This window comes from Chlorocebus sabaeus, chromosome 4, assembly GCF_047675955.1.
Source record: "Chlorocebus sabaeus isolate Y175 chromosome 4, mChlSab1.0.hap1, whole genome shotgun sequence".
In the NCBI taxonomy this organism is placed as follows: domain Eukaryota; kingdom Metazoa; phylum Chordata; class Mammalia; order Primates; family Cercopithecidae; genus Chlorocebus; species Chlorocebus sabaeus.
Window position 1 is genome coordinate 56,402,788 of NC_132907.1, and position 13,146 is coordinate 56,415,933.

General features: G+C 38.2%; 1 protein-coding gene across 5 annotated transcripts in view; it reads left to right on the plus strand.

The window, feature by feature from the left end:
• The window catches only part of LIFR (LIF receptor subunit alpha), a 77,022-nt gene that overhangs the window by 17,669 nt on the left and 46,207 nt on the right, over positions 1–13,146 (plus strand). For 4 of the 5 annotated variants that reach the window (XM_073014787.1, XM_073014789.1, XM_007961437.3 and 1 more), the window contains exons 2-5: positions 5,102–5,262; positions 6,906–7,020; positions 8,258–8,397; positions 11,991–12,154. In XM_073014787.1, coding sequence (XP_072870888.1) covers positions 5,121–5,262; positions 6,906–7,020; positions 8,258–8,397; positions 11,991–12,154 — 561 coding nt within the window. In that variant the 5' untranslated portion in view covers positions 5,102–5,120. The remainder of the gene's footprint in view (positions 1–5,101; positions 5,263–6,905; positions 7,021–8,257; positions 8,398–11,990; positions 12,155–13,146) is intronic. The other variant, XM_007961439.3, reaches the window with a different exon arrangement.

Genomic DNA, 13,146 nt, shown 5'->3' on the forward strand with positions numbered 1-13,146 from the left:
TTATGCTTTGGTTTTAATTCAGCCAGCTGGCTTAGAGTTTTTGGTGTCTGCTTTGTGCCAGGTACTGCTTGGACACTGAGGGTTACATGAACTCAGTGATGTGTTTGCTCTCAGGGATCTGACAGTCTGTGGGGAGAATTACAAGATGGGGAAGTGAAGCGGTAGAGCAGAAGTCAGCAAACTCTTTCTGTAAAGGGCCAGGCAGTAAATATTTTAGGCTTTGTGGACCATTCAGTCTCTATCCCAGCCTCTCAGCTCTAACATTGTCATGGGAAAGTAGACATAGGTTGTACTTAAACTAATGGGCATGGCTGTATTCTAGGAAGATTTACAAAATCAAGAGGCGGGTAAGATTCGGCCTGTGGAACATGAATTGTGCAACCCCGTGACATAAATATAATTAAAGTGTTGTAGAAGCAGCAGAAGATGGCATCTAACATTCTGGGGACTCTCAGAGGTGATGACAAACATACCCCCTGCTAGGAGCATCACCGCTGACTTGAGGAGGGTGCGATGAAATTAGAAGGGAAAATGGGTGCTGGCCTAAGGAGTGCTGAAGGGTCCAGCAGCTGTGGTACGGCAGCCATTTTAGTGTGGTACGGACACACGCAGCAGGGGCAGTGTGCAAGGCCTCTTTGTAGGTTCCAACTCCAGTTGTATGGATTGTATATTTTCTCTCTTGTTCTTTTTTGTTTTGTACCTCATTTTGGTCAACCATGTCCTGCAGTAGCTTCCAGAGAATGGGTACGTGGAAGGCGATATATCTTTCGACATCTTGCATGTCTTCGTAAAATGTATGTTATCTACTCAACAGCTTGAGTATAGAATTTAAGTGTGAAAATAATTTTCACTTGTATTTTGGAAGGTGTTCTTTTTAGCTTTCATTGCTAAGAAGTCTGTTGTGTTCCTCCTCTTCTCAAGAATATTTATGGGTCACACACCTAGTCTCATGTACACCTGCTCTGGAGGTGGTGCTGTCACCATCCCTGTGTTACAGCGGGGGTTTGTCCACACTCACACAGCAAGTCACAGAGGCCTTGAGTGATTTATTATGATGTTGTTGTTATTCCTGAGCCCTTGTGTATGGCCTCCACTCCCTGGAAACTTGTAACATCTTTGATACAGTTATTTTGATATTCTCAGTGATGCATCTTGGTATCAGTCTTTTCAAATTCCTTGTGCTGGGTTATGTGGGCTCTTCCAGGACTAGATTTTTGCTAGGACTAGATCTATACACTGATAAATTTTGCATACATCTTTGTTACTGCAGCTATCTCCTAGTTAATCTCCTTGAAACATCACTTTGTTGCAGCTTCCCTCTTTCTGAAAAGCTATTCATGCCTTCCTGTGCAGTCGAGTCTTCCCAGATAGAACTTCTTAGTCTGGTCAAGTTTATGTTTTTCATAAGTATTTTTTTCATTTAACTTGAAGAGCCCCTACACTTCACTTCAGTAACACAATGGAGTCTACCTAACTGCAGAGTTTATGATCCTGAAAAGCCTTCTTCACTGGGAGCTAATGCTTGAGGAATTTAAGATCTTGTGGGAGGGAAATGGGATAAGGAAAATCGTTGCTGGTCAAAGTTTTTAAACAATGTTGATGTTTCCTCCTAGGAAACAGTAAAGAAAGGGACACTAGGAAGAATACGAATGAGCAGTACGGGTACTGTTTACTGCCTGTGTGATTGCCCTTGTTTGGCTCAACTCCCAACATCTCCACTCCTGTGGATCGGTGACCCACTCATAGGTTTATTTACCTTTACAGTAGTTCAGGGTCTTTTCTTCTTCACGTGTTCCAGCTTAGCATTTAATTTCTTTTGAGAATTAATGACAAGGGAATTATCTCATTGTATCTCAAAAAGGTAGATTCTTGAGATAAAAGATGCTTTAGGCAGTCTTAATTCCACATCCTGACTGTGCAGGTGTTGCCTGAGGCCTCCTTCTGCACCCAAGGCTGGAGGCTTCAGTGCCATCAGGCTTAGGTTCGTGCCAGCAGGACATGCTGACTCATTCTCTGTCACATTTCCCCCTCTGTCTCTACTTACCTGTCCCCACCACTGCCACCATATTTATGTATATATAGAGAGGGGTCAGGGGACGGGAACAGAGACAAAATAGGCAACAAAATGTGTTGGGACTACAGTTTCTGGTATTTAGCTTTACTTTTTTCAACTCTTTTTTCCTGATTTTCTTCAGCAGAAAGGCCCTAAACCTCATGTACATTGGAACCAGAATTCTCAAGGTTGAGAAAAATACAAGTCAAAGTACATGTATGAACACTCATCTTCACAAACAAGGCCTTTAAAAGCTCAGGGGCATGTGTTGACAGGACCGAGCTTTGCCATGTGGGGCCCTAGGCTCAAGTTCTGCCTGTGCTTCATGATGGTCTAAGATTGAGGTCAGCATATGTGTAAAGAAATAGAACCAGATATTTTTCTTTCCATTCAACAATCTTATAAATTTATTCTGCGTGATTGCTTTTCTTTAGCAGAAGAGTTTATTGACTTCTTAAATCCTTTAAAATAATTAGTATAGGAGACAAACTGGTCATCCTTGGGCAGGGAGGATACTGCCCATGAGCATGTTTTGTTTGGCCTTTAGAATGTGTACAACATATGCATTATTTTCTTACATTTACAAACTTTGGTGTTTCTTTTAAAATGCCATATTTCTACCTTGTCTGGAAAAATCAGCATCTTTGGCAAAATGAGGCTGGTGGCTGCCACTTTTATGCTCGGCAGAGGGGCTGCAGTTTGCACCTGCTGTGAAAACGTTTGTTCCTTGCTTTGCCCCTGCGTATTTGCATTGGCACCCTGTTGTCGCATCCTAATTTTGAAAGTTAGATCCTGAAGTTGTATAAAAATTCGTGCTCCTCTAAGGAATAAGGCATTGACAGGGTAAAAAAAAGTGAATTCTGACAATATTTCTATCAGGAGTGCGTAGAGAAAAGTTTCCCAAGCATCCCTTTTTTCTCAGAGTACCTCAGAAGGCTCTGTTCATGTATTGTTCTGGCCCACAGTAAGTCCATTTGAAAGTTTTGCTTGGTAGGGAAGTCTGATGTGTCATAAGCATAATACTGCATTGCCCAAAATTCTCTGTGTAAATGTATCACACCAGGAAGTCTTCTTTATTATCCTGCTTAAGTTAAGCAGGCTTCGGTGACACTGCCCTTAATCCTTCTGTCCCTGGGCACTGCCTTCCTCCTGCTCACTGACCTCCTCAGCAGAGTCTTTGATCCGTGGCTGTTGCTGGCGTAGGCTTTGTGCAAGCTCGCTACTGTCTGCATGCCTGTTCCCTGCCAGCAGGAATGGAATATTACAGCTTCACTTTGGGAAGTCTCTTATGTGGATCCTGAATAGAGCATGGCTCTGTGCTGCAATGGTTGAGGCTGAGGCAGGGAGGGATTAAGTGATTTACCCTCAGCCATACCACTAATTAGTAATGGAGCCAAGATTAGCTTCTAAATCTGGAAGCACCTGGTCCAGAGCTCTTCCTCAGCTGCCTCCCTCCACCCCTTCTTGCCCTTCTTCCTGGCATGGCAGTAGAACCTGTGTCTCTTTTTAGAATAATCGAAACTTGTAGCGAGGGACTGTTTCATTTCAAGATAATGTTTAGCCAGTCAGTGAATATGGTTTATGATTATTTTAGTCAGGGTTTGAGTTTTAGGGTCATGTTTGGCTCCATTACTCAGTTATTCTTGTACAGTTGTGTAATTCTATAAATTCGGCAACTGGCATTTTAGACATTTTGTGAATACATTTTCATTCTAAGAAGTAAACTCAGTGACTCTGGAATTGACTAGGAAGTTATTCATTCATCCAGAAAATAATAGAACACTTTTGAAATGTGTGCTCACGCCTTGTGCATGTTTTGGTTATAATTAAGCTATTTGGGATTCATTTCCTGGGTTTTTGACAGTACTTAGCAGTAGCCAAGAAGAGAGTTTGCCATCTGCTTTCACTAAGAAGAATATTTTTTTGAATTCTCTCAATGGGCTCCAGTTGTTTAGGTGTTGGATCTCCTTTTCTTTATCGAGTCTCCATTTCTCATCTCTTTTCCCACATTTTCTTCTTCTTCTTTTTTTTTTTTTTTGTATTTTTTTCTGAAAGATTATGCAATCTTTTTCTTATTTTAATTTTTAATATCAGACAATATGTTTAACTTCTAAGAGGTATTTTTATTTCCTGTTATGCCTTTTTTATTGCATCCTCTTGTTTTTTATAGTTATGCCATGTTTACTCTGAGGATACTATTTAGAGTTTTCTTAGGTTCTTTTTTTTCTTTTAAGTTTTCTTGTTTCCTGTATCATCCTCATTTTCTCTGGAAATACTTTTTATTTTCCTTTTGGTTTTCCTAAATTTCTCTTTAATATTTTAGCCTTTGCCTATATGTTTTGTGATCTTTGGTGCCCTGTGCCAATGTTGTAATATAATGAGGCAATTTTAGGTCTGACACAAGAGTTTTCAGTGTATTGGAAGGACCTTGTTGGCTGGTGGTGTCCCCCTAGGAAGAAAAGATGAAGGGTGGATGGGAATTTCATTACTGTGGGGGATCCCTAAAAGTCCAGTGTGCAACATCTCCATACTGTTACCCTAGTTTTTTCTCTTTAAATTATTAAATTTATATGAAATAGAAACTTTCCATCACCATGTAAATGGGAAACAAAACTAATATTACTTATCATAAATGACTAAACACAAGTTAACATACTAATAAAATACATAAAAATATCAATCCAGGTATCACTTAAAATTGTCAAAACTTCAGTCTCATGCACTGCTTTTCTGCATTTTAGTAGTGTTGGAGTAGAGTTGATAGCCATGTGCTTATAATTTTGTTGTAATTTTATAATTATAGTTATAATTTTGAACTTGAAGCCCATCATTTGAAAATTGGCCTTCTAGTAGATACTTAAAGCAACAGCTGTGTCCAATTATTGATGTCTCCACAAGCCAAGGAAACTTGAGTTTAAGTAGCTCCAAAGTCTCTAAATGTACAATGTTTCAGAATCTGTCAGAATCTATTTGAGTGTTTGTGTACACAGTATAAGGTGAGCCTTCAGAACAATCTGAACACCATCTGAAACTCCTCTCCTAACCTAGGACTGATTGCATTGCACAGATGATGGATGTTTACGTGTGTTTGAAACGAGCATCCTGGATGGTGGACAATAAAAGAATGAGGACTGCTTCAAATTTCCAGTGGCTCTTATCAACATTTATTCTTCTGTATCTAATGAATCAAGTAAATAGCCAGAAAAAGGGTAAGTGCATCAGCCTTCCGGAGAATGAACAGATTACAGTTTTATTTCCATGATGAAGTAATTTTGTTGCTTTATTGACCCCTTTAGGATTTTGTTGGTTAAAATTCATTTTTTTGTCATCTTTTTTCTATGTACTTTTAGTTTCTTTTAAAAAGATCCTTAATGATAGATCAAAATATTATTTTACCATACAAAGATAAGATATAATTTACATTCAATAAAATTTGTCTTTTTAAGATTCAGTTCTGTGAGTTTTGACAATGAATATAGTTATGTAACCAGCAGCACAATCAAGATAGGGAACAGCCCCGGCCCTGCAAAAGCTTCCGGGCTCCTCTGTAGTCCACCCTCCCGGGCCCATCCCCTGCCAGCACTGCCTTGTCTCCATAGACACTATTCTGTCTCTATAATGTTAGCTTTTTAGAATGGCATATCGATGAAATCCAAATACTTTTAAATGTATTATGTTACATCTTAAATATATTAAGAATGTTTATGTAGATATTTTATAGCTTATTTCTATAAAGAAATTATCATCCTCCTGCCCCTTGGTTTAGTTTTTATATTATTTCCATATTTAAGCAGATCTCTTTTCCCCAAGGTCCTTCATTAGATTACTTTATTATTATGATTATTGCTGCTTTATAATGTGAGTACTTTTAATGTAATATTTGTTTTTCTGTCTTATATAAACAGCTTTATAATTGATTCCTACAGTGAAGATCATACCAACCATGTACAAAAACAAAAACAAAAACATTTTTCATAAACATTTATAGAATCTGAGATGGACTACCTTTTTTATTCTGTAATTGCCTTTTCCCCTTCTTTCCCTCCTTTCTTCCCTCTTTCCCTCTCTCTTATACCCCCCTTCTTTTTACTCATTTTTTTTCGGGGTGACTTTTTTCATGGCATAGTGCTTACATATTCCATGATGTAATGTTATTTTATAGATGTAAGTACTAGTAGGATTGTAATCTTTTGAATTGTTACTTTTCAATTGTTTAGGCCCACACCAAAAACACATTTCTCAAATGAACTCATGAGTTTATTACTGTTTAAATTTAATATACTTCATAATAACCTAAAGATTAGTTATGGGAGTTCTACCAAGGGGGCAGTCTGGTAGCAAGCAGTGAAGTGGTGGTGGCTAGGAGTTTCAAAGTTTTGTTTAAAGACTTGGAAGGCACATCATTTTTACTTAAGACTTACTTGTTTTTGTTTTTTGTCTTTGTTTTTTCCTCAAGTGGGGCTATTGAAGATTCAAGAGGTGCTAGAATCTAGCCTCACGCCCTCTCTTGGTCCCATTATTGAATCTACATGACTAGCCACTCACTCCCTTGATTTGTCTTAGTTGCTTGGAAGTGGAATTTTTGATAGCAGCCTAACCCCAAAATGGTCTAATAGCTGGCCCACTTTCATCAGTTTACCCTTTAGTTTTTTTTTTTATCAAAGCTGCAAAAAGAAATAGAAAACCAGTCCACTCCCATGACTGCAGGATCATCTTTTTGAAAAAACATGGGCTCTCTACAGACAAACATGCTTGTACTTACAACTGAAAATGCTTGACCTTTTAGAGTGCAGTTGACTTACTCAGCATATTCTCTCTGTGTGTGTGTGTGTGTGTGTTTCTCCTTCTCCAGGAGCTCCTCATGATTTGAAGTGTGTAACTAACAATTTGCAGGTGTGGGACTGTTATTGGAAAGCACCCTCTGGAACAGGCCGTGGTACTGATTATGAAGTTTGCATTGAAAACAGGTAATTTTAATTCACAATGAGCTAGGTTGAATTGCAGAAATGACCCTCAGTTCTTACTTTCTTGTTGCTTGTGGAACTAGAGGGTTATTTCCTGCTTGTGTTCTGTGTCCAGCAGAGTCTGCCATGACTTCTGCCTCATTTTACTCCTGTAGGGTACCAGGTGTTATGAGGTGTGATAGCAAGGTGAGAAGAGGGGACAGAGTCTGCACTGGCTTTCAGAGCCTCCTTCTTGATCTGGTAGATAAGACTGTCACTCAGATTTTTCCCACCAAATAAAGCCACATGGCTATACCTTGCTGCAGAGAGGCAGGGAAGGATGGTCTTAGTGTGAGTCCAGAAAGGGGACCCTGAAAAGTTTACTGAAGAGCACACATGCCCACCACAGGCCAAACAGAGGAAGTTAGTTCTGGTCCCCTGCTCCCCTGGTCACAATAAACAAATAGTAGCAATGCTGTGGGTTTTGTGCAAGGGAGTGTACACTAGGAGTATGAAAGTCCAGAAAGGCTGTCAGAGGAGGTGTAATTCTGGAGTAGGCACACTCAGTTTTCTCAGCAGAAAAGCAATAGGAGGACATTCCACCCTGAAAGAATATTGCGTACAATGGCTTAAATGTATGAGATGGCATGATTTGGAGAATTCAGGTGTTCATTGCTGATGCCTAAAGAAGCCTTGCCATGTGAGAGGTTTAGAAGGAGATGAGCTGGACCCATTCACGTCCAGTGTCCTAAGCACCCAGAGATACCAGGGGAACTGGAAGTATTTTAGAAACAGAACTGAAGAGGAAGTTCTGTTAAGAATAAACCGTGAGCCAAGGCAGAGGAGCAGGGGAGTTGCCAGTTTCATTTCCTTCATCAGCATCCATTGAACATCATCCTAGCATGAGGAGCGCTGTGATGCGCTGGTCCCCCAGTGAAGGGTGGAGCGTGAGCAGTGGAAGTCAGCCTACAAAGGGAAGGTTGAGCTGGGATTTTGAAAGGCATGCAAAAACTCCAGCTATATGGAGTCCTCTGTGCTTACTCTACTTTTTGGTACAATGTGGTTGTTTTTCCTACCCCTACATTGGTAAAATTACTACCAATCTCTTTTTTCAGTCTTAAAATGCAGTACAACCTATCATGTTTTTGCAACAAAAAGGGCGTAAAGTTTTTTCCTTTGTATTTTGTGTTAACCAAATTTTTATGAAAATTATACTATTAATTTTATTTGCTAATTAAAATTCAATTTCTTCTTATTACAGGTCCCATTCTTGTTATCAACTAGAGAAAACAAATATTAAAATTCCAGCTCTTTCACATGGTGGTTATGAAATAACAATAAATTCTTTACATGATTTTGGAAGTTCTACAAGTAAATTCACACTAAATGAACAAAACGTTTGTAAGTGTTTGCAAACAAACTCGATTTTAAAGTAACTCAAGTGTCATTTGTTAGTATTGTGGTGCATTCTAGTTCTTTGAATTTCATGTGTTATTCTAATACTTTTAATTCACTCAGCAACCTTCCTAGGAATTGTAAATGGTAGCCAAGATCAGAAGGAAGCAAACTTTCTTCTGGGCAATCAAAATATCCCAGAATTCAAGCTCCTTCCCTCAGTTCCATACTCTTTCCTTAGCCCCCTTGACTCCTGCGTACCTTCCAGCATTTCTCAAATGCCCCTCGCTCTAGGGCATAGTCTTGTCTGGGAAGCTACTGAAAAATGACAGTATTAGAATCAGAAAGGCAAATCAAGACAGACTCTAGGAGACTCAGTCGATTAATAGTTCCTTGTATTTTACATATCATGTAATGTATTGGTAGCATTATAATAATGGTCCTGATTGTGATTAGAATAACAGTATTGGGGTAAGAAAATTGAAAAGAAAATTAGGTGAGTGTAAGGAAGGGAGGAGATGGATACATCAGCAAATCTTTGAGCACCTACTGTGTGCAAGAGAAGCTCTGCAATGCATGTATAGCTGTCCTTTAGAGAATCTGGGTCTCTTGACAATTTGCTACTAAATAAAAGTATGAAAATTGAGTGTCTGGATCTAAAGATGCTTTTGAAATTACATAAAGCAAACAAGATTTTGTGTATATATACACACACACAGAGAGTAAAGTTTGTACTTCCCTTGTGTAAGCATGAAAAATTCTTAAGATTTTTAATGTCTACATTTCTTAAAATCACCTGAAAATTTGGGTCATTCTGAAGCAGAATAAATAACGTGGGTCCTGTAAAAAAGCTGGGAAAACTCTTACCTCCTGATGTCCTAAGGAAGCAAAAGCGTGTAGTTTATGGGTAAAGCTGAATTAGCATTAGAAGAAAATAAGAAAGACTTTCATTAAATTTCGTCCCTATCTGAGTTTCTAGAAAGCAAGTTAGCATTGCCCTCACGTGTCTGTTTAGCACAAAATGAAGATGGTAGTTCATGGGAGCTTAGGGGAAACTTCCCTATATGCTATAAAGAAAAGAAAGGGAACAGTGGCTTTTTAAAATCCTTGTATTTGTGATTATGGCCATTACTGTCTTTAGCTTGAAATGTTGGATATGACTTGTGTTTTTAAGAGTAGCCCACTGCTATTTAAATAAAATGTAAATTATGTGGACTTTTCAGGGAGAGAAGCATTTTAAAGATGAGCATTGTCTTAGTACAATACTCCCATGTTTCATAAATTGTAAGTTACTACATCATGTGACATACTGAATCATTTGAAAGAAGAGCCATGTTCTTGGAAGCCTCTTGCTCTTTTCTGGTCACACTGGCACCCTGAACTTTCCCTGTCCTGGTGCTAAATTAACTTCTTACCTCTCGTTTGTCTGCGTTTTTCCTTTTTCACCAGCAGCTGCCCACTTACAATCTCTTTATGAATTTCCTCCACTGTCCTTATACAGCTGTGTAACTGGTGTAACTGTTGACTTTGCTCTGTAGTTTAGACTGTAAATCCACATGTTCTGTGTCCTGTACAGCCCTAAACACTTTACGTAAATCCAGTATCAAACACTGTATAGGGCAAATTTTAGTTAAATGTATTTTTAAGTACTATTTTTAAGTTCCGAGATCAATGTGTATTGGTTTGTTCTGCCCTTTTTGTTGTTTAGCATATTCAGCTACTCTAGCCCTGCGCTCTCCTGCAATTTTGGGCTTACCATGACTAGATGTAACTGGTCCTTGAGCTTCTAGGATAGAAATGAGGCAAGAAAGGATGAGTCTATGAATTTCTTCTAACTTACCTTTACTTTACTGTTATTTAAGGAAGAAACATGGAAGAAAGTCCAAGTCTCTCTGATTCTCAAACCAGAAAGCCTACATTTTATAGAATGGAACATGCTCATACCTTCTTTGTTTTCCATTGGTTCAAAATTTTCCATGATTTATCTGTCATTAGGGAGATTTAATGATTTTCAAGGATACATTATTCTTCATGCTACCTTTTTTAGTGTCCTGGATTCTCCCTAGGAGATGCCTAAACCTTCGAGCATGGATTTTTTTCTCTTTACCTTTTGTAATACAGCTTCAGAGCCCACTGTTCTCCTAAACTTCTTTCTCAGATATTAACAGTAGCCTTACCAATGGTTTTTCCACAGTCGTCTTCTATAAACTGTTCTATTTGGCCCAGATAACAACTATTTGTTTTTATGTTGATGATCCTGGATTTTCTCTGGTTTCCTTCTGCTTCTAGGATTCCCTCTCTGGATTCATGTTGGTGTTTTTCATTCCTCGAAGGTGTAATTGTCTATCCGCAGCCCCTAAAAGGAGCTTTGGCTGGTTTATGTCTGTGTGTTCATGCTCTTTTCTTCCACTGCACTCAGTGAGTTCCTTTTAAGTCTACATCCACGGTTCTGACTCCGTGATGTCTTCTTCCCCTGACACTTACTCATCCACAGCCAGGCTTCTGTGTCTCTTCACAGTGACTCCCAATTCCTTTTGCTCCTCTTGCTGCTTTCTGAGCTAGAAACTTGAGAGAATATTGGTTGTTTCCCTTTTGCATTAGAACCAACCCTTTTTTCCTTTAATCTAGTCAGTTCTTTGAAATGTCCATGACATCTTTTCCTTAGATGGCATCTTAGTTTATATCCTTGTTACTCTAGCCAGGATTGCTCCAGTGGTCTCCTAATTGGTCACCTTATCACCTGTCTCAATCCCCCTCAGTCCATATTGCATACCACTGATAAAGGAACCTTTCTGACACACTTCTTACATCCTGCTACTTCTTACATCTTACAACCTGCCACTTCTGCAAGTAACCATTGACTTCTTAATTCAATGCCTTAGTCACTGAGACAATCCTGCTACTATTTAATGGTATCTAAAATCAGTAATGCCCATAGCATTTCTCAAGTGGGTGACATCCCCCAGCATGAGGGACTCTGACACCAGGAGATGCCTGAGACAGCTGCAGAGAAAACAGAGAGAAGCCTTTACCAAAACAAACTTTCTATATTTTGTCATTTTCTTAGGGTAGCCTACAGCCATACAGAGGAAGCTTGTTTTCTTCTCTCTGATGTTGCCTACCTGTAGGTTCCCGACTAAATGACACTATAGTACTATAGAAACCTAGTTGCTGTTTGTATTAGAAAATATGCTGTGGATTTGAAACAGCCAGCTAATAAATAATTTTCTTAAATTTGGCTGATTAAGTATTGGGAGCTACCTCTACAAATAAATAATATATTTGTTCCCCTTTTTCAGAAATTTGAGAGAATATTGGTTGTTTCCCTTTATCATTAGAACCAACCCTTCATTTCTTTGATCCAGTCCTTTCTTTGAAATGTCCATGACATTTTATCTTTTCCTTATATGGCATCTCAGTCCATGTCCTTTTTACTGCAGCCAGGATTACTAGGTTCTAGAGTTTCCTTTTAAATCTTGAGTGTTGATTTTTTGATCAAGAAGAAAATAGAGTTTATAAGTAGTTGATTAGCAGAGTTACAGTATGAAAAATCATTACTTATTTTACTAAGTTTTCTCTTTTGTTTCCTTTTTTTAAAGCCTTAATTCCAGATACTCCAGAGATCTTGAATTTGTCTGCTGATTTCTCAACCTCTATATTATACCTGAAGTGGAATGACAGGGGTTCAGTTTTTCCACACCACTCAAATGTTATCTGGGAAATTAAAATTCTACGTAAAGAGAGTATGGAGCTCGTAAAATTAGTAAGTTTGAACATAGATTTTCTTCCTATGACATTAAAGAAACTCAATACTTTTTTTTTCAGGAAGTCTTAAGGTGGTATCGGTGAACTTTTGGATTATTTAGGAAGTAAATCAGATACCTTTCAGGGTTCATTGAAAACATCATGCATCATTTAAAAATCACTTGTTAATTATTAAAAGATGTGTAACCGTTATAGATAGCTTAGGAAACTAGGGGAGAAATAAGCCGTGATTCTACCATCTGAACATAGTAAGTACTGTTTTTGTGTATTCCTGTCTGGACTTGTTTATATGCATGTTTTTATGTAAATGAAAGTGTACATTTAATTTAGTGTATTATTTTACCTTTGTCTAATGTTTTGAAGCATATTTAGCCAGAGTTTAGCCATAGAGCATTTTTTTATAAATCTATAAGCTCGAATTTATCAGTACATGCTTTTTCTCTCTCTCGTTTTTTCAATCCTGTTTATGAATGACCTCTAAGGATTCATGAACAACAGTTATGAAAAATTTGACAGCTGTTACATGGAAATGCTCCCTTTCAGCCTTTTACTCTTTTTCTTGATAGATTTGGAGTTTGCTTAGTTACAGGTTTAAGAATTAGAAGACTATCTTGTGATTTTACAATTTGTTCAGGTTGCTCAAGTACATAGATTAGTAAAGATAATTAGAAAAGATTATTCTAAATTTCATACTTTCTTATTGTTTCTCTTTGACAACCCATGTATTTCATTCCTAAAATAACATTAGTCAGCTAGCACCTAGCCTATATGGGACAATAACCTGTTGCTTCTAGGCCACATACAAACCTGTATGGTGTGTTACTGTACTGAATAATGGAGGCAATTGTAATGATGGTAAGTATTTCTGTATCTGAATATATAAAAGGTATGTTAAAATATGGTATAGAAGACTTTAAATGGAGGAGGGGCTTCAAGATGGCTGACTAGAGGCATCTTGTACTCACCTTCTCTACAACAAAGAAGCAAGAT